Here is a 20594-nt window from a genome sequence, read left to right as displayed (position 1 = left end):
ACTATTAACTAATACTATTAGCTTTCATTATGAAACAGGGGCCTGGTGGTCCCATGGAATGAAATCTTGGCCTCTCCCACTTCATTATGGCTAGAATAGATTGCTTATCTGTAGATAACCCTCCTGTATTTCATAAATGACCAGTTACGGGGTGAAAAGAAAAGTTCCTGCCCTGTGTCCATTTGAAATTTATGTTTAATTATTGCGCCTGCTGTAAGTCCCTTCTAACTTATATCAATTGAAAATTTATGGGTATAGCTTAAATAATTTTAACAATTGGTTTCATAAATAAATATATTGAGAAAGAGGGTTATTCAAACTCTCCCATTAATGATAAGCCGATTTTTACTAACATTCCAGATTGAATCAAGTTATTTAAAAATTTGTTTAAGATATATATATATATATATGATATAGTGATAGATATTTGTATTGCATCCATGATTATTTACCTGCAAACGGAACAGTCGGGTAAAGTAAAAATTTTGTTTCAATTGAGTTAGGATTAATGCAGAAACAAACAAGCTCAGAGAGATGAAGAGTTAAAAATTGAGCACCTTTGGTCCATTTGTTCCAAACTTTCAACTTGTAAGTTAGTATGGTTTACCTATAACTGGTCTATGACTATGATGTCAAAATTATAACAACTTAATATTAGTCCGAATATAATCATATTCTCTCAGTTCCACTATATTTGTTTTTGAAATAACGCTATTTTTCAATATATTTCTAATCTAGAGGTTGAGTAACAGTTTTTGTTGGACATTTGAGCTATCATTAGCTGCAATAATCTTTCTTTATACCGTTATATTTCTAAATACTGTTTCTATTACTTAGTTAAAAAGCATTAGGAAGAGCGATATTCTCTATAGCATAAACTAATTTTTGGTTTAATAATCTGTCTTTGTGTAATTTTAAGGTTTGTCGGTAAATGCTTTTAATGTTGTTCTCATTGGTTTCAATAGTTTTCATTGGATCCTGATATTTTTTCCAAAAATTAGCTCCAACACTAATTCTTATACTTTAGGAGAAAAACCACATATTTAAAAAAACTAATATTAGTTTTATTTCTTTTTTAGAGGCAACATTGTATAGTGGGGCAGTTACCCAAAGGTAGCTAGCTGAAAATGCTCAAGCATACATAATACCTTTTTATACAAGAATGGATGATAAATCTTGTTGCACAAGCATGTTAAAGCATGCTTATGGTAATTCTGAATTGTTCCTGTATAGAACCTATGTACTAAATTTGCAGATTTATTTGATGGGTTAGTCAAAAAAATAATTTTAATTTATCCACATATTCATTGAAAATGCAGTATGAAAGAACATAAGGAGATAAAAATATCAATTAGTTTAAATTAATTTATTTATAATTAATATACAGTCTCCCAATGCCTCAATGCATACATAGACTGAATACAATTTACTTTGAAAACAATATAATTTAATGATTTAATTATAATTTTAAATTTGTTCAGTTGCTATTTTATCTTGAGAATGCAACTACATTTCTTTGTTTTTTATGATCTTTATTCAAGATATTTGCTAAGATACAAGCTAAGCGTGTATAACTTATGAGATTCTCTTAAAAGTTCCTTAATTTAATATAAATCACAGTTGTCATAGCTAAAATAATAACAAAAAAATTGTGTTTACAGAAGATACATCACAAGAGCTTGATGAAAACCATTTCATTTTAAATATGGTTTTAATTTATAAGGGTCTATGGACATGTACAATTAAATAAATGAATAAACCCTTGATAAAATCAATTTCATAAATAAAAATTAAATTTCCATTCTGAAAATAGAGTTCACCCTGTGAAAAATAAATGGTCACGTAAGCTATAAATAATACTTTTAAAAGCAGATATTTATCATGCTTCCTTCTACAAATAAACAGTATGATTAATAATTTTATAATGTATCAACAGAAATAAAATCTTTACACTCGAAGAATAGAAATACAACAGAAAATGTTTTTAGGTGAATGTTTTCTTCACATTATTTTATACTTATTCTCCTAAGTATCAACAAAAATTAGTATATAAAGTCATGGAATCTGCTCATTACTTAATCCTAACACACATCATTCACACTTTTAAAGGAATACTGATAAGACATAAGACAAATAATTTGACTTTAAGTGATTAAATTAAATAACAAAACAAATTAAAGACAATTTTCAAGCAAGAAGAAAAAAAAATTATCTTAAACTGGCTGTTAGAAACAAAATAAAACCTAAATAGAAATGTTTCAAAGCTAAACTTCTGAATACAGTTCAGTTATGAAAATTAATAAGTGAGCTGTACATCAGAAACATTAAAATTCAATAGATGATTCAATTCAAATTTTATTTTATTCTACAGTCAGACTACGTGATAATAAATCCCATATTAATAAAATAAATTTTTTTCTTTCAACAAACTATTAGAATTGGATAGAAAAAACAAAATTAATTAATGAATTTCCAATTGAGACACTAAGCAATGACTACATAATAAATAGACTACTTAAATTAATTTAAAGATAATGAAAGAATAATAATTTTCAGACTTCAACATAAACTCAGTTCTACTCGACTGAATAGGCCTCACAATGAGAGTAAAAAAAATAATTTAACTTGTGTGAATGATGTGTTCAAACAAATTTAATAGATTGAGATAGATAAAGAAGATGGACTGTAGAGCAGGCCATTGTAAAGATATTAACTATTGCCATTTGCATGTGTAGTTTCCTGAATACACTGTAAGTGTTAACATATTCAGGGCATGAGGCAAGAACACCAGGTTTGTGCCTTCCTACTTCTTGGCCAACTCCCTCGACTGTTAGTTCTATCTTCCTGACTTTTTTCATCTGTGAAACAACTTCAGGTGCAATGTAAAGCCTGGATAGAGCTTCACTCAGAAAACAGCACAACAATGCTCCAACCTGTGAATATAAATATATTTTTAAGTTATCGAATATGTAGAATATAAACTACATTATTTTAACTATAAATTATTCATAATAGTAAAGATGAATTTTAAAAGCTCCATATGATAACCTTAAGCATAAGAGGTAATAAAATTACTTGATAATTTTGTAATTTTTTTATTTTGCCAATCAACACTGTATGCTTCTATAATCAAAATTGTGAAACATATTTTTAAATTTAATATATCAAATGTGAAAAAAACAAAATTTTCATATTTTTAATTATTACAGTTGTTAAGTGATGCTACCTGTAACGATTCAATATTAAATAGTACATACATTTTTTTTTCTCATTTGATACTTTACATTTGTCCTGATGATATATTAAGCTGCTGCAAAACATAAATTTAATGATTGTAATTCATATCTGTAAAGTAAATACATTACAGAGTTGGATTTAATTCAATAAGAAAATATTAAAACTCATAGCCCTTTGACGATAGTATCTTATTTAAATTAATTTGGCAAATTCTAGTTTCTTAATTGTTTCTATATATTACCTTCTACTTTATTTATTTTTCATTTTGTAAGTTGAAAATTTATCTATGTGATCATCAAATTAAAGTACTTTGTCAGTTATAAAATAACTTCTAAGTGGGAAGTAAAAAAATATATCTCACCTGAATATAATGTCGAAGAGTCCAGTCCATGTGGCTCTGCAAATGAGTGAATGTCAAAAGTGTAACAGCACTTAAGAGGCTGTTAAATGTAAAATATCGTGGAAATAAAACTTTCTGCACATCTCCAAACGCATGCCTCGGAAGGGAAAAGTAGAGACTAAGTCCTAAAACAATAATTAATGACCATTTTTAGTTTTTTGATAAGTTATAAATTATAATTAACAGATTAACCAATAGAAAATTACTGCATGAAAAAAAAAATAATCTCAGCCATAGTTTAAATTTTTTTGTTGCAAACTGATAGTAAAATTTATTTTTAAAACATTTTCTTGGATAATTGATAGAGTTTATTATATCAGTATATCTTTAAACAATGATTTTATTTAAAATTCAAATTATATGTTTGAAATACCTGATATAAATGTCATCCAAAACTGGGCACCAGCATGAAGTGATGTAGCCAAAATGTAAGCGAAGAAAGTAAACGTAGACTTTCCTTGCTCTTCCAAACCGTGATGGTCAGATGGAAGCAGAGTTGAGAAAGCTAAGATGATAATGAGGACTGCTAGCAAATGCACAGGTTGGCTCGACTCAAGAACACGCCTGGAATCAGAAAAGTTAATTTTAAATAACTTTGTTTAGAAGTATTAATTAATTCCTTAGTTGGTAAGCTGACTGTAAGTTAATAATTTAAGCTTAGTCTACAATTTTTACTCTTTATTACAAGTATTATAAACAAAATATTAATTCTCAATTTTTAAAAGTAAAATACAAGTGTTGCAGGTATGATTTACTTACAATTTTATGTTTAAATATAATTTTAATCATAACCAGCTTTTTAGCCATTTGTATATATAATTTTTGTAAATTTGTGCAGTTTTAATAAGTAGGTCTTCAGATAAATTTTTATACTGAAAGTGAAATATACTTTTTGTAGGTAATTATACAAATAAAAAAAAATCATTACTTAACATTTAAAAAAACACTGGAAAATTTTTTACAAATAGTTATGTATCTAATATATATATGGATATGAAATTTTTATTTAATTGTTTTTTTTTTTGGTTTAATGACTCTAAAGGACTGTATACTATTTATATATCTTCATAAATGGTCTCGAAAAATAAAAAAGGTTATATTTTTTTTTTTATCATCATATGAGTTTATAAAACATTTAATCGGGGACATTTTGAATTGAAATGGTAGATGTAATGATGAGTTGTGGGGATCATTCTGGTATGATCTGTGACTTATGATCCAAATCTCCAAAGTGGATTTTTTATTTTATTTGATTATTGGATTCTAAATATCTTCAAACATAAAACCTCAAAGTTTAGCGGGAGGGGGTAGGTTAAATATTATTTTTTTGTCCATTACAAAGATCCATTAATGAAAATAATATAGCCAGAACAAATTAGTTAATAAGTTAACTTCTTCTAAAAATTTATTTGTTTATTAATGTTTATAATTTAATGGTTAAAATCTTATATTTCATTGTATAATACATAAGATACATGCTAAACAATTTCATTTTTTTAATCATAAAAATAAATGGATTTTTCATGATAGCGTCAAATATTAATATAATCATTAATTCTAATGTAATATTAAAATAATCATTAATTAAGGGGGTTGGGTCGGAAGGACCTACGTGCTTCCTAACACATATTTCAAACCATTTATTCTTATCTCAGACAAGACGTTTTTACCTGCTCTTGAGAGTTATAGAGGGGTGTAGCAGTTTAGGAATGTCATGAAGTATCGAGTTTGCCTAAAATATGAAAGCAGCTTTTTAAAAAATAATTTCTCCACTTAATGAACCTATCAAACTTAGATTTGAGTATCGAGTAAAAAATGTCTCCCAAGTTAGATATTACAGCTTCCTCTCCATTTCTAGTTAGTGATAAATGTAGTCTACTTCCTTCATCAATTTTAATTAGATTAAATCTCTAGCATCTAGAGTTGATCATAATAAGGTCACAAGTGTTACTATGGACACGTTGTCGCAAAGGGTTACTTTCTAGGAAGCAGCTTTTCAAAGAGCTATTAATCAACTTTCAGTAATTGTTTAAGTTTTATTTCGTTTAACAAACTTAAAAAGATATTTAATTCGAAAAAGTGCTTCATGAAATGTAAATGTCTCTTCTTTCCAAGTTTAAATAAAAGCAAAAGAGTTTAAAACTAATTCAGATAATTTTAAGTTTATAATGAGAAATGTCTAATAGTCAAAAATATTCTCCTTAATAAATTTAAAACTAATTTGTCAAGATTATAAATACCATACTATAGCATTATATTTTTAGAAGGTACTGAAATCTTATAATTCATACTATATTTTAAAAGTGATTTCGTGTTACAATTGACTCCATAGATATATTTGTAGCATATAATCAATTTATTTCTGAAAAATAGCTAATTCACGATCAGTATCCTGAACTGATAAGAACGTGATGAAAAGACAGTTTTAAAGATAATTGTAAAGTATAAGTCACCTTGATATTTCAAATTACATAAGGAATAAGCTTGAAATAAAAATAAATAATAGGTATACACATGTTTCGATTTCAAGTATTATCTTCAAGATTAATAATAATAACAGCAGATTTACAACTAATACTAACCAAGAATAAGTTAGCATTAAGTTAACGAATTATAAAACTATTATAACTGTTTCCAAAAGCATGTACATTTCTAAAATATAATGGATAAATAATAATATTGAAAATAATGACGAGTATATATTTTGTTTCTGCCAAGAATACAACAGTTTAACAAAAATAACAAAGTCTAATGTAATCAGGAAATATGGGAGGGGGGAGAGGTCTCACCTTTTCCAATTCGAATCGAATGTATCCCTTTTTTCTTTTCCATTGTAATAAGTGAAAGTAATGTTTACATAAGATTTTTAATTCGTGACGATTAAGAACTAATTAAGAAATTTGTCATTATAACATCTGATTATGATTATTATTACTGTGAATATTCTTTCGTGAATGGTTTGTTTTCGATCTCTTTACAATGAAGGCTTTGTGATTGTCCTGTAAGTTTTTGTAGCTATGATTTATTCCAAACAGTAGCAGGGCCCCTATCAACTTAACGTTATGGGGCTACATCTGTCAGAGAGGTCGTCCCAGCTTTCCCATAAATCTTACACCATTGTGTTCTATTTTCATTCAATATTTAAGTGATGCAGCGACTAAGGTCGATTCCCATAGAAAATATAACAATAAATAATGGATTTTAAAATAGAAGTAAGATTAATAATTAGATAATTAACAATTGTATTCCATAGTTTATACATTATTGGAATAAAATAATCTGAATTCAGGTTTAATATTATTCCTATAATGTAATCGCTTTAAAATACACATTTTAATTTTTATTAGATGTTATAATTTTGAATTAATACACATTTTTTTCAAAAAGTAAAATATCATTAAGATTTCAGACAATTCACAATGCATACTAAATAATATGATAAAGGAATTAGTATGTTAAAGAAGCAAATAAAGTTAAATAAACGAGTAAAATTAAACATCTAGTATACAAAAAACATAAATTAAATTTAAAATATAACTATATATAGTCTGATGATCTGAAATATTTCATGTTGAAAAAATGTTTAAGGCTGTTTAAGCTAAAAAAAAAAAAAGTAGGTTGTAAATATCCATAAATTATAATACCATAAAAACGTGCTCTCGAGGGAAAATTTTCCTTAATAGATAATTCTCAGTTACGTCATTAATCCGAACGAATGAGGAGTTAAGGTTTGTTAGAGATAATAGATGAAAAGCATAGCTAACACACCACATTTGTATGTTTTTCTGAGAGGGACAAAGAATTAAGATGCCTGTGGTGAAAAATTAATATACCTAATACTTTATTAGCAATAAAACATTGTATGGGATTCAATAAAATACCAATAACCATCTTTTATATCATTGCTATTGGATACAATAGAATCATTCTGGTAAAATCTTATTTATCGTCGAAGTGGAATAAATAATCCTTCTCTTCTTGGCTCCTTTGCCTTTCAGCGTGGCGTCTTATCCCTTGTCTGATTTTCACTCGTCTCTTTTTGTGTATTTTTCTTTTTGGGTAATTGATTTTCCACCTGTCTTTATCTTCTGGTTTAACTTTCATGTTGTATTTCGCATTTTTGTCCTCTTTAATCAAATACATTCATTTGTTAAGCAATCCTACTCTTCTCAGCTTTTCCAGTATATTCAGCAGGAACCTCATTTCTCGTCATAAATAGAAAGAAAGCCTTAGATACATAAATACTTATTTTGTGTTCAAGTATTTGTTTAAAAATATGTATTTTATCTCTATATCAATTCATTTGAATAAAATATTAATACCAAAATATACAATGATCGAATAAAATGTATTGATTCTCTAGAATAATTTTCAATGACAATAAATTACATGGTATAGCATCTAGCCTTCAATAACGTTGGCCTTGTTTACAGATTTCACTGTTTTTTTAAAACTTTCCATTAGAATATAATTTCATTACGTCAGCAAAAAAACCTTTATTACCAATAAAATATCTCTGGCTGAGCTTTCATATTACCAATACAATAATATTGGTCCGGCAAATGTAATAAAATGGAATTTGATTGAAGAAATTTCATAATTGTCTGCTATCTTAGAATCAAAATAGATCTAAATAGAAATCTCGTGTGCGCAGGTAAATATCTAAGTGTCCAAAATCACGACTTCTATTGTTTTTTAAACAAGTACTTTCGACCCTGTTCCTATATAATATCTGCAAGAGACTTAATAACACTTAATGTATTATTATTTTAAATATTGTTAATTTTGATTATTCTTATTGATAAAATTTCCTATAAAGATTAACGAAATACCAAAAATGTTTTAATATTTAAAACAAAAACTTGAAAATAAAAAAGCCTGATGACTATCAAGTATATCTGAACGCGACCTTTATTTCTTATATGCTTGACCTCAAGAGTTTTTTGACACGCCCAGATAAAGATGTCTGAAAGCGAGAGAAATGCGTGCAAGTTCTCAACTGACGTCTGAAGAGAGATTCAAGTAGTACGTATGGGAAAAAAACCTTGAGCAATGATAATATCTTTAACAACAGAAGCTTCGAAATCGTATAAAAAAAACTACGATGCCTGGGCAACTTTTATAGGATTTAGGAGAAATAGAAATAGATATTTCTTGTTTTTATAACTTAGAGATTTACTCGTTAGTAAATCACTACTATAAATTTAATATCTTACAACAGCGGTTCCCAACCTATAAAAATCTATGGACCACTAAACCGATAATTGAACCATGCGCGGCCACCTTCATCTACCGACTTGGGGAAAGGGTCACGGAGCCCCTCAGAAAATATTTAAAAATTAAGTGAATTTTGAGTCACTTTTAAACAACCTAATTTTCAAATATTGTTAAAACCTTAATGCTGACACCCAAACATTAAGTAAGATAACCAGTAAAACACTTCTAACAATAAATACTCATTAAACTATATTCCTGGACTCACCCGTGGCCCACTTTATGGTCCGCGGACCACCGCTCGGAAACCCCGTTTTTGCCACATAGTAACTCACAGTAGGCGGAGAAAAATAATAAATCAACGAATGAAGTTCTTCTTATTCATGCATTTGTTAGTACTGTTATTGAATAAGATAAAAACTAAAAAAAAAGCGTTTTTTGACTGTTTAATAGGACTTTTCGATGGCTGTTTTTCTAAAAATTAATTATCAACTGAACTTTTTACAAGTCATCATTGAACCTTGCCTCTCATACAAGTATTAAAAATAAAAATAATCATTACATTGCAATAGTTGTATGTATCTTAACGTCCTTCAACAAAGTACAAAATCATTAAAAATCTGTTAAAAAGATCTTTTTAACACTTTAATTAAAATTAAAAGTGATTTATTCTGATGTTACAAACGCATTGTAAGAGAAAATCAAAACGGAAGCATAATTGCTGCCAATGCATTTGAATGCGAACTGATTTACAAATACGCATTGTTAGTTTGAAATTGAAATGTGGGTTATTATTTAATTCAATGTTTTATTGATGTAATGTTTGTTGTATAAATTCTAACAAATGCGTGTTATTAATATTAGTTATCGAAAAGTGAAAATATCAAATTTATTTATCCTTACGAAAATTCCATAACAAACATTTTTCTTGTTTTTTATTACAAAATATTTTCTTCCTTCCGTTCTTGATTTATAAATTCTTGGCATCACATCACCAGCTTCGGCAGTGTTATGGGACAGGTTTACGAATGAAATTTCAATGTCAAGCTCGAATATATTTTGTAGTTCCTGTTCTAATTTTATTGAATTTTTAATACTTAACATTTTTTCTAGAAGATATATAACTTATAATTTTTTTCGAGACTGTTAATGATACATCACAGTTCTCCAGAAAAACACACACATATATTTATTTATTTACACAGATACACTTGTAATGCACAAGTGAAGTTTAAATGTTTCTATTATGATGAATGGATCTACTATCATCCATCATTATGATGTCTGTTGAAAAAAATATAAAGCTATACGTCATGGCAACTAGAAGCTAGACTCTCACGATGATTTATTATGGGTTTAACTACAACGAACGGAGTTCTTTGGAGCGGAAGATGTATCAAGCTTAACTTTTAAAATAGGCAACGTAACTCCTGAATAGGCCTACGTGACCAAAAGTGTACCTGCCTCTCAGAGAATCGTTTATTTAGAAAGTCTGGGAAGAATTTGTCAGCCCTCCAGGTATGGGTTTAGAGACCATGTCAGGAGTAAAAATATACAGTCTGGACGTAGGGCGACAGTTGATAGCAGAAAAAAGGGAAGCTTTTTCTCTATACCAACGCCAGTTGAGACGTTTCGCTAGTCATCCAACAAAGAAAACGGGCTTTGTAAAATAATTGGAAAAATTTGTTGTTTCGAATTAGATTCACGTGAAACTGAATAAGTTGTAAAAATGAATGTAAACAGTGATAATAACTAGAAAACGATCATTATATAAACAGTGATAATAACTAGTAAAGCGATCATTAATATAAACAGTGATAATAACTAGTAAAACGATCATTAATATAAACAGTGATAATAACTAGTAAAACGATCATTAATATAAATAGTGATAATAACTAGTAAAGCGAGCATTAATATAAACAGTGATAATAACTAATAAAACGATCATTAATATAAACAGTGATAATAACTAGTAAATCGATCATTAATATAAACAGTGATAATAACTAGTAAATCGATCATTAATATGAACAGTGATAATAACTAGTAAAGCGATCATTAATAACCTGATAAATAAAAAGTAAGAATAAAAGGGAATTAATGGATAAATTACTGGTGTAATGATATCTTTTCAATGGCGAAATTCCTTTTATATGCCAACTACAACAAAATAACAAGGCTAAAACGAATTGTCTAATTTTACTATAACATAGATAAATCAATGTACTACGTGTCTAACGAACTACTGATCTATCATACTGCATCATACTCATCTACGGAAACATAAAAAACTGTATAAGCTATACGGAAATCTGTACACAATTAAGTACAAGATACTAGTACACGTAGAGATACCATTTGTGGTATAAAAGTAACTTACTTTTTTATTTTGTAATCCACTGCAGAATCATTCCATCTGCTATTGTGGTTGCGAGAAATGCTGGAATATAATACTGCGCCAGTTCAAGAAAAGTGCCTTTAAGGTAAAGAAACGATAAAGGCAATTAATACTAATTACCTGTCAAAAACATTAGTATTAAATTAACAAAAATAAAACAAATATTTATTACAAGGGTGATATTGAAAATAAGAGATCAATTGGCAATGTAAAACATTTTAGAGCACTGACTGAAATTCATGGGAGGGTGGTAAAAGTTGCATGAGCCACAAAATTGTCGAAATAGGTTAAATGTTCTACATACTTGAGAACATTTTGTTTATCTTTATCATCCCTTCTGGATAGTTCCATTGAACAACAATTGGGGTATTCATGATCATTAGTTTAACATGTTAAACGGAGAAATATTTCCTTCTTTTACCATGTTAAAATAATGTAACATATAACACAGTTGAGAGCCTGTTACTAGGTCTGTTAAATGAGAATGACGTCACACAACAGACCAGCTGAGCTAGTCACCATTTTGTTTGTTGTGTTAGGTTACTTGCTCGTAGATTGTGTTTGGATTGTTTTGGATGTTTTTAAAACTAATAAAACAATGGTAGATAGTAATAATAATGTAATGACAGTTGTCAATTAGCTCATCTTGATTCTCTTCCTCACAAGTTAGAAAAGCAACAAGACACCCCGTTGCCAAACTTTCCTAAAACTTCCACTTTTCACTCACTTTAGGCATGTTATAATAAATTACATTAATTAAAACTTAGAAGTAAACAATGACATAAAGTTTTGGAAGGAAAGGTTATAAAATGAGTTGTACAGAAAATCCACTAGGAGCTCTTATGCATTTAATATTTAACATGACTTTAAACAGGATTTCTCACAATCCTATACTAATAAAATTTAACATAGTAGAACATTTCACATTTAACATAACATCATGAATCCCCCTAATGTTCCTTTTAAAAATAGATGTTTCGTTTGAAGTGTAACTTTCAAAACGTACAAAACAACAAAATTCAGGAATATTTTGACTTATACTATTTTCCCCTCCTTCCTTATGATTAGGACTGTGGACGTACAGTCTAAGAGCACAACAGGAGAGAAAAAAAGTCATTTCAGCCCAATTATTGATTACTTTAATAAAAACTATATACTATATATATACTATATACTATAAACTATAGACAATTAACAATCAAGATTGATGGCTCTACTAACCAAGGTAACGCGAATGAAAAATTGCAGCTGCTCATGAAGTTACAAAACATCTATTTTTGAGTTCCTCGAAGTAAAGAAAAAAATCACGCGTTACTTTCTATTAGGTAAAGGTTCAGTTTTTGCCTGGCTATATCAGGGAAACAGTAAATGTCTCTAAAAAGATAAATATTGAAATATTTAGGGCAAAAGCCCCATGAGGTTTATTTTATTGAAGAAAAGCCTCAACTTATCACTAATCTTTCATTCAGAACTGCATATTCGAAAAACACTAACAAACGTAATAGCACATAATTTATAGTAGAGAAAATACAGTTTTGCAAAAAGTAACATTTTTTCCCTAATAACGAAAAATCAATATTTAATGAATTAATTTTGGCGAATTTCATAGAAACTACTGCTCCTAGGAATATAAATGCTATCAACTACAGTACAACCAGCTTTATTTGGGTACTAATAGGCAACTCTACGTCAAATAGTTCCTCAGATATAGTTTTTCAGTTTTTTTTTCCGAACAACAAAATAAATCAATATTTTACGAATTTATTTTGGCAAATATCATGGAAACAGCTATTATTCCTAATAAACATCTATACGTCGTATAAAGAAATTCTCAAAATATTAATTTTTCGTTAATTGAAAAATTTTTTTTTTTGCTTTTTGAAATAATATCTCGGGGACTATTGAAGTAAACGGCTTTATTAGAGCTCATATTTTAGAATGAAAAGAAGATGGCCACGAGACCTGCTATTGTAAAATGTCATTAGAGTGCTAGCAATGGGTAGTTGCTCTACACGCCTGTAACACTTCATTTTATCTAAGATCAAATTTCCTGATTGTATTATATAATATACAGTTGTAAATTTCAATAAAGATATTAAAATGAAAATAAAAAATGTTTCAGAAAATTGACTCAATCTTAAATAATGTTCAATTATGTTTTTGGTGTTGTAGGTAGTAAAGGTATGGGGCTTCGAATAAAAATTAATTTGTATTCACGTTTTGAAACAGACGCCATTTTCCCCATATTTCCCTATTCCCTACTCCCCTGATTGGAAGAGTCATAAATTTTGACTAGCAACTGTATATCGCTTTCATTAAAGTAATCTAAAACTGGGGTGCAATAACTTCTTTATCTAATATCTATCAATCATTAGAAAAAACATAGCTAGTTAACTATCATTGAATAAATAAAATTTATGTACGTATTAAATTAAGCAGATTATATATACATAAATATATTATATATTTTAAATTCGTGTATTTAATTTATATAACAAGTGGTAAAATAAAAATTAAGCTTTAAGAAAATATAATTTTAGTTTGTGTAATATTCTAGAGCTAGATCATAAAAATATTTTAATGTGAATTCTTGAACAATTGAGGAGTTACTGCTTATTGCCATTCTAAATCTACTTTGCTTTGTTTCTGCTTCCAATACTAAACGAAGAGTACACGTTAAACGTTACCTCATCTCTTCAACTTCCTTCACGCCGTACTTTCTCTTCCTTCAGGGATGACTTGTTAATCCATTCTCTTCTCAAGTCCATTTTGCTACGTTTTAACACATTTTCAAGATTGTTCCACCAATTTTACCCTCAGTAATGTTTTTTAGGATAACCATTTGGCACCTACAATTTTTCTGGAGCTTTTGAGGTAACAAATATTTATTCCTCACGTTGAGTATATATCCAGGTGATAGCTTTAATTCTTCCTATGCATAATAATCGGAATATTTAGCTATAAAGGTTTCACAATAAGGTTCAAAGTCAAGCGCCATTAAATTATATGCATTTCCAGAAAAGCCATAATCTCCAGTCGAAGTGAGCAATTTAATACGATAATCTCAACCTGAAGTATACTCGAGCTCTGAATTAGGGTCAATATAAATAGATGATAGTTTCGTAATTTTACAGTTCTGAAAACTTGAAAATTGCATCACCCGTTTTGGGTATATTCCAAGAATCTACAAAGTATTTGTTAATTTTTTTACAACCATTCGAAGACTGGTCGGTATGGGTATAATTTTTCTTAGCTCAAATATATGCCTGTTGTTTACTGTTTTCGAACCATCTGTAAAATAATACCCATTATATTATTGTATAATTAATACCAATATTTATCTGTATTTTGTCTGAGTTTATTAATTTACCCATCATGATATGAACATGTTAACCAACATTCATGTATTTTTATTTACAATTCACTCATCCTTTTCATGTATAAATTTTGAATCGTTCCTTTTAAACTGTAAATATTAATGAAAAAAAAAATGTTTTTTCAGATTATATTTGTAGGAAGTCGTGGAAAAAATTGTCAATGAACCACTATCAATTTAAAACCGATAGTACATTGTTGCAATACCGGTTGCAATACTGCAGGGAAAGTGGAATTGTTTCAAGAACTGATCTCAGTCTCGTTTTACAATCGTGCGGTTTTTAACGTTAGGAAACCACAAACGGTATTACGAAAACAGTGTCTTAAAAATTTAAATCTAAGAAAATTAGAATGAGTTAGTTCTAACGGTGGGCAAATTTGGCTCCTATATGCCAGGCCCATGTTCGAGTCCCGGTGTGGCAGTAAGTATATTTTGGTTGCAGTCTAGGGGTCCATTCGTAAAAAGCAACAAAAGTTGTCCCTCTCTACTCTGAAATAAAATATAAAAGATGCTAAGTGCCAAAAATAATACCTCTGTCAAAATTCTATCCTTTCAATACCTCCAGGTTAAAAAAAAAAAAAATGTAAATATATATATCTTATATTTTATATAGAAAGAGTTTGATAAATAATATTAAAAGGAGGGTGAGAAAAAATAAAAATAATAACCTTTCGTAACTATAAGGTTACCTGACCCTAGTTTGGGGATGAGAGATGATCTCATAGTTGAACGTAAAAACTAACCACTTAGGTTTTTACAGGTCGTAGATGGATATTTAGTACTATTCAGGTTTTTCGAATATTCTCAATAGAGAAATCCTCATGAGTAGTAAACATTAATATACAAAAGTGGTTTTCTCAAATAAATCGAAAAATATTTATCAGAAATGAAACTTAATAATTATTCCTTAAGAGAATTTTCAACTTTAATTTAAATTTCTAATTATTCTGAGAAGTGATGTATACAATGATATATAGTATATCTTTAAGGTATAAATAAGGTCAATTATGAGAGGAAGGAAATTTTCTTTCAACATTGCTGCATAAGTCAATTATTTATTTTTATTAATTCTATAAATCTCATTTATGTTTGTTATTTTCTTTTTTATTCTTTAATTACATAACTATTATTATTTTAATTTTTTATAATTTATAATTGTTCCGTTGTCATGATATATCATGACATATGATATATCAACACGACAATGATATATCATTATTAATAGCCAGAGTCTATTAGCATCTCACGAGACTATACTCCCCCATTATCAATTTTTGTTAAAAAGGCTAACAAAATTTTATAATGATTTATAGTGAAGGCCAACCAGGCTGATCTGGTAATAAAGAAATAAAAACAATATATTACTGCTTAAAAAAAATTATAATAATAAAATTAAAACTTTGTAGTGATAATTGTATACTCTTATACTAAATTATTAAAGAGAATATTACTACATTTTCAATGTTCAATGGTGAAATGGTTCTTAGGAGAATACCATTAGCTACAAGATACTATCTTAATAACAACTCATGAATACTTGTTTACTTCAATTTCAATGTAATTATCCAAAAAAATGAATTGTATTGCGAAAATGATTGAAACTCGGTTTCAAAAATTGATGATGCAAGGTCTAGGGCATTAACTAGAGGAAAGAGGAAATGAGAAGATAGAGTTGTGAAAGAGACAGCAAATCATCATAATGGCTGCTGTCTGGCCTATTACCTTCAAGCATTGTTATCAGTGTTTTTTTTTTTTTACTTTCACAGTCCAATACGTATTTATTAACAGAAATATTATTTTTCAAAATTAATTAGTAATTCAAAATGTTTATCAAACATCAATGGGGATTCAGAAAAAGAATCTGTGAGAGTAGCTTTATGGAACATGTTATCCTGAAAATACCATCGAAAGTTTAGGTACAATGACATTAACAACATTATTTTGGATAAGTTTGATTCAAATCACTCTTCTTATCACCGATAGTCTAAAGGTTCACGTGAAAAAAATCAACCATAAACCCATGCAGTGGAGAGCTGCTCCTCAGACGATGTACTCTCATGTAAGATATCGCGGTTATTGTGAAGTAGCTAAATATTGTGGGGGGGAGGGCGGCGTGATTCCTGATAACTGTTCATCGGCCATTCGATTAACCATATCAACATTATAGAATCATTATCAACATTATTCCTGAACTGAATTGAACAGCCTTTATTTACACATGCTAGATTATATTATATTAAACAAATACACAATACTTCCATGAGTTAATACCGTCTGCCAGTGAGATTTTCTAAGATATAAATATCTAATCTTACTGTTTTTCATTATTTTTATATTTGTAACTTTTTTATATCTATTTGTAATTTTTTTTTTTATGTATATTTATATATCTACCTATCCACTAATTTTATCAATTATATGACATATATATTACGAGTTTATATTCTATTTATTTAAAATGAATATTAGTTGTATTTTGTATTTTAAGTGTGTTTTAGAGGGGAATAGTAAAGAAAAAAAAAGAGGAAAGTCATATTGGGTTGCAAGAGAAAATATGGAAAAAAAAAGAAAGAGAAATAGATTATCAAAAAAAAAAATTAATAAAGTATAGAAAGAAGAAAAAAAATAATAAAAAGATAAAAGAACCAAAGCAATGAAACAAAAAAGAAAAAAAGTCATATACTATTATTATATATGGGGTACTTGTTATACCTATATATTGTAAGATTAAAAAAAAAATTGTCTGATTAGATTTGAATATGTATGCGGTGTAGTGAACTTGGGCAGTATTTGTTATTTTTGTATATGAAGCACATTTCATAAACAAAAATAAATTATTCCTACATTTAAAATATTAATTATATTTCTTACTGCAGATATATATTCACTCATGTTATGTTCTTCAAGCAATGTTTACAATTTCAATTAAACAGTTCACCTATAGTCTTAAAACACCGTCTGAATCAATTCAAAACGGTTTTCATCACGTGCCAAGTGCTTATCTTAAGTTTTTATACAAGAAATAATACCCAGCGTTCCCCTAAACCCGGCTCATTTGTTAGTTTGTTTTTATCTAGTGGGGCTAAACTTCATTGGTCATCAGAGCCATTTATATCTTATTTAATTTTGCCTATATTTGTTTAATTTTATTTTTTTTTTAATTATTATTATTTTAATTTATTTTTTCTTTTCCCGTTCAATGTTATATTTTTGTCATTAAATGTTTTGATTTTAAAAACTCAAACCCCTTATTTTCTAATCTTGCATCCTCTTCCATTCCTGACAATCCTCCGAGGCGCCTGAAAAGAAGATAACCACGAGACCTGCTAATGTAAAATGTCATTAGAGTGCTACCAATGGGTAGTTTCTCTACACGCCTGTAACACTCCAATTTAACTTAGAACAGATTTACTAAATGTATTATAATGAACAGTTGTAAATAGCAATAAATAAATATTAAAAAAAAACAAAACAAAAAAAAACTGAAAAAATAATTCTATTGTTTTATCATAGTCTCAGAGGGTTTAATTCTAAGCTATTGGAGGTGTGGTGTGAAATATGGGCATTGTTGGAAAATATGGCTAATTGTCAAATTGTTGTAGCAATACTGGCAGTTCGGAAGCGTTTCTTTTGAAATAAACGCTACACCGTGTGACCTATTCTCAGCCTGGTCAGTACAACCTCTTCTCTACGCCATTGGCAGCTGGATGTACTCCAGGGCTTGACATCCTTTTTAATAATAATAAGCCCGGCTCGTCTTTCATCAATTACACCATTCATCTCTGCACATTTTGTAAGTTCTGACTATCTGGAGAAGCACTGTATATCGTGTATACTGCAATAATTATAGTATAAATAGTACGATACCTGTTTGGGTCAGCAATGCAGCCTATTTGTCCAGGGAGTAAACTATTTTCTTCCCAAAACTTATAATTTCGCAATTTCCCCAAACAAAAGTTATTCTTAATTAGTTTTAATAATACTATTAAAAACATAGCAGGTGCTCCTTTACGACATTAGCCAGAAATTCTATTTGTTCCGTGAGCTTTATTTCTCTTTTCATTATGGTTGTCCATCTATCATTCCGAGAAACTTATCATTACCATCATTCGATTATCATTATTTATTTTCCCATTTTCGACCATCAAGCAGTAATAGGAACAACGACATTCATAATCAGATAATGATGACGGAAAGTCACCTTTCCTATCTAACGGCTCAAGATATTCAGATGTCCAAGGCGGAAAATGGACCTGATAAATATTTCATAATTCATTTATGCAACGAAGAGTACATACCAAACAAACGACGTAATCCATTGATAAAGTATTCATAACAATTACGTCAAGAGTAACGGATTGCGATTGGTTTTGGAAAAGGGATTGAGTTCTATTGCAATCTAAGGCCTGTCAAATTTTGTTTGCTGTTTAATGAAACCATAGTTGGCAAAGAGGTCAAGGATAGAACAATATGAAAAGGCTTGCAGTTTCCACTCTAGCTAACTCGGACATACCTCCTGCCATAAATAGGTGTGGAATGTGATTGAAGATCTAAACTGGCCGTGGTCAGTGACACCAGTACTATCTATCTCATTATTATATCTATAGGCACGTTATGTTATATATATCTTTCTCAAAGGTTTTCATACACAATGATCTATAAATTATAGGTTTAAAGATTTATGATTCGTGATCAATTAATTTTTCAAATATTTTAACTTATAGATATATAACTAGTTTATTTTATATCACTCATATCTTAATCATTGACCTCAAAGTTGATCTTTTCTAAATCTAGTAAGCATGTTTTAAATTTAAAATATGAGGGATAGATAAGAAAGTTTAGTTATTATCTACTATTTTCTCAAGCTTATAACAATAGACCCTAAAAAAATTAATTTAGATTTCAACAAAAACTTTATTGAATCCATTCTCCCAACTGCTTTCATTTCAGCTCTTAGACCATTATCAAAGTGAACTCAAAATAGTTTTTTTTCTATTTTACTTACATTTCATCTATCAAAAAAAACAACATATTTTCGCTATCATACCTTAACATTGATGTATTGGGGTTTAATTAAGTGTTATATTACAGGCTACTATGCCCAAGTCAATTCATCTTTAAAAACCAATTATGTCTATCAATTAATACCACAAACTTTCATTGTGTAGTTTAATTTTAACTTTGATAAATTTCTAAAATAATGGTAATCTACTGACAAACAATTATACTTTTATCTTAATCACTTTAAGGTCTCCTTGATAATCTGATAAACCTCAGGACTGAAACGTTGGAGAGAAATAAAAATAATTGAGCGAATGGATTAGAATTAAAAAAAAACAAAATGTGTAATACTTCGAAATTCCTAAAAATAGATTTTTTTTTCTCCTTGTAATCGTATGAATCCAGTTAAACGTCCTTAATTCAGAATGTAAACGTTCAAATTATTCTTTGTAAATTGATATCAAAACAGCTGTATTTGACATAGCGTTATTCATTGTTATTTTTTAAAATTCGCTATTCTATTAAGTGTATTAAAGATGTTTACATAAAGCTGATAGGATTTAACGAAATCAGCCATAAACAGTGACGTATCACAGATATTCGTTGATCTTGCAATAAACATGGCTTAATTTACGATTCCATTCTATGGTTTCATGGTTCCTGTCACGTCCGCATTCAAGAATAATATACCATCATGAATTTTCGAAACTGATATTAAAATTTCATTCGAAAATAAAACATTAATAATTCTAAAAAAAAAAAATAAAAAATTTCGGAGAAAAAAAGTAATATCTATACTCAATATAATAATATAATCCTATAAATAGAATTTTTTTATTTTTGTTTTTAATTTATATTACGATTTTGAATGACTCATAGGAGTGATTGGAACGCCTACGAATTCTTCATTTACCAGGATACTTCAGGATTAATTGACGTGCACTTCAGCAACATGAAGTTAT

The 20594-nt window shown here is 28.6% G+C and overlaps 1 protein-coding gene across 1 annotated transcript in view; it reads right to left on the bottom strand.

Annotated features, from left to right (window-relative positions):
• Window positions 1-1351: 1351 nt before the first annotated feature.
• LOC106682213 (transmembrane protein 205) overlaps window positions 1352-20594 on the bottom strand; it is a 47511-nt gene continuing 28268 nt past the window's right edge. The window contains exons 2-4 of the mRNA XM_014422947.2: window positions 4011-4201; window positions 3599-3762; window positions 1352-2933 (exon numbers count right to left, since the gene is read on the bottom strand). Coding sequence (XP_014278433.1) covers window positions 2643-2933; window positions 3599-3762; window positions 4011-4201 — 646 coding nt within the window. The 3' untranslated portion in view covers window positions 1352-2642. The remainder of the gene's footprint in view (window positions 2934-3598; window positions 3763-4010; window positions 4202-20594) is intronic.

The sequence above is a fragment of the Halyomorpha halys genome, unplaced genomic scaffold (genome assembly GCF_000696795.3).
Source record: "Halyomorpha halys isolate HHAL.00 unplaced genomic scaffold, Hhal_1.1 Scaffold396.1, whole genome shotgun sequence".
In the NCBI taxonomy this organism is placed as follows: domain Eukaryota; kingdom Metazoa; phylum Arthropoda; class Insecta; order Hemiptera; family Pentatomidae; genus Halyomorpha; species Halyomorpha halys.
Note: the sequence above shows the minus strand (reverse complement) of the source record. Positions and strands in the feature narration are given on the sequence as shown.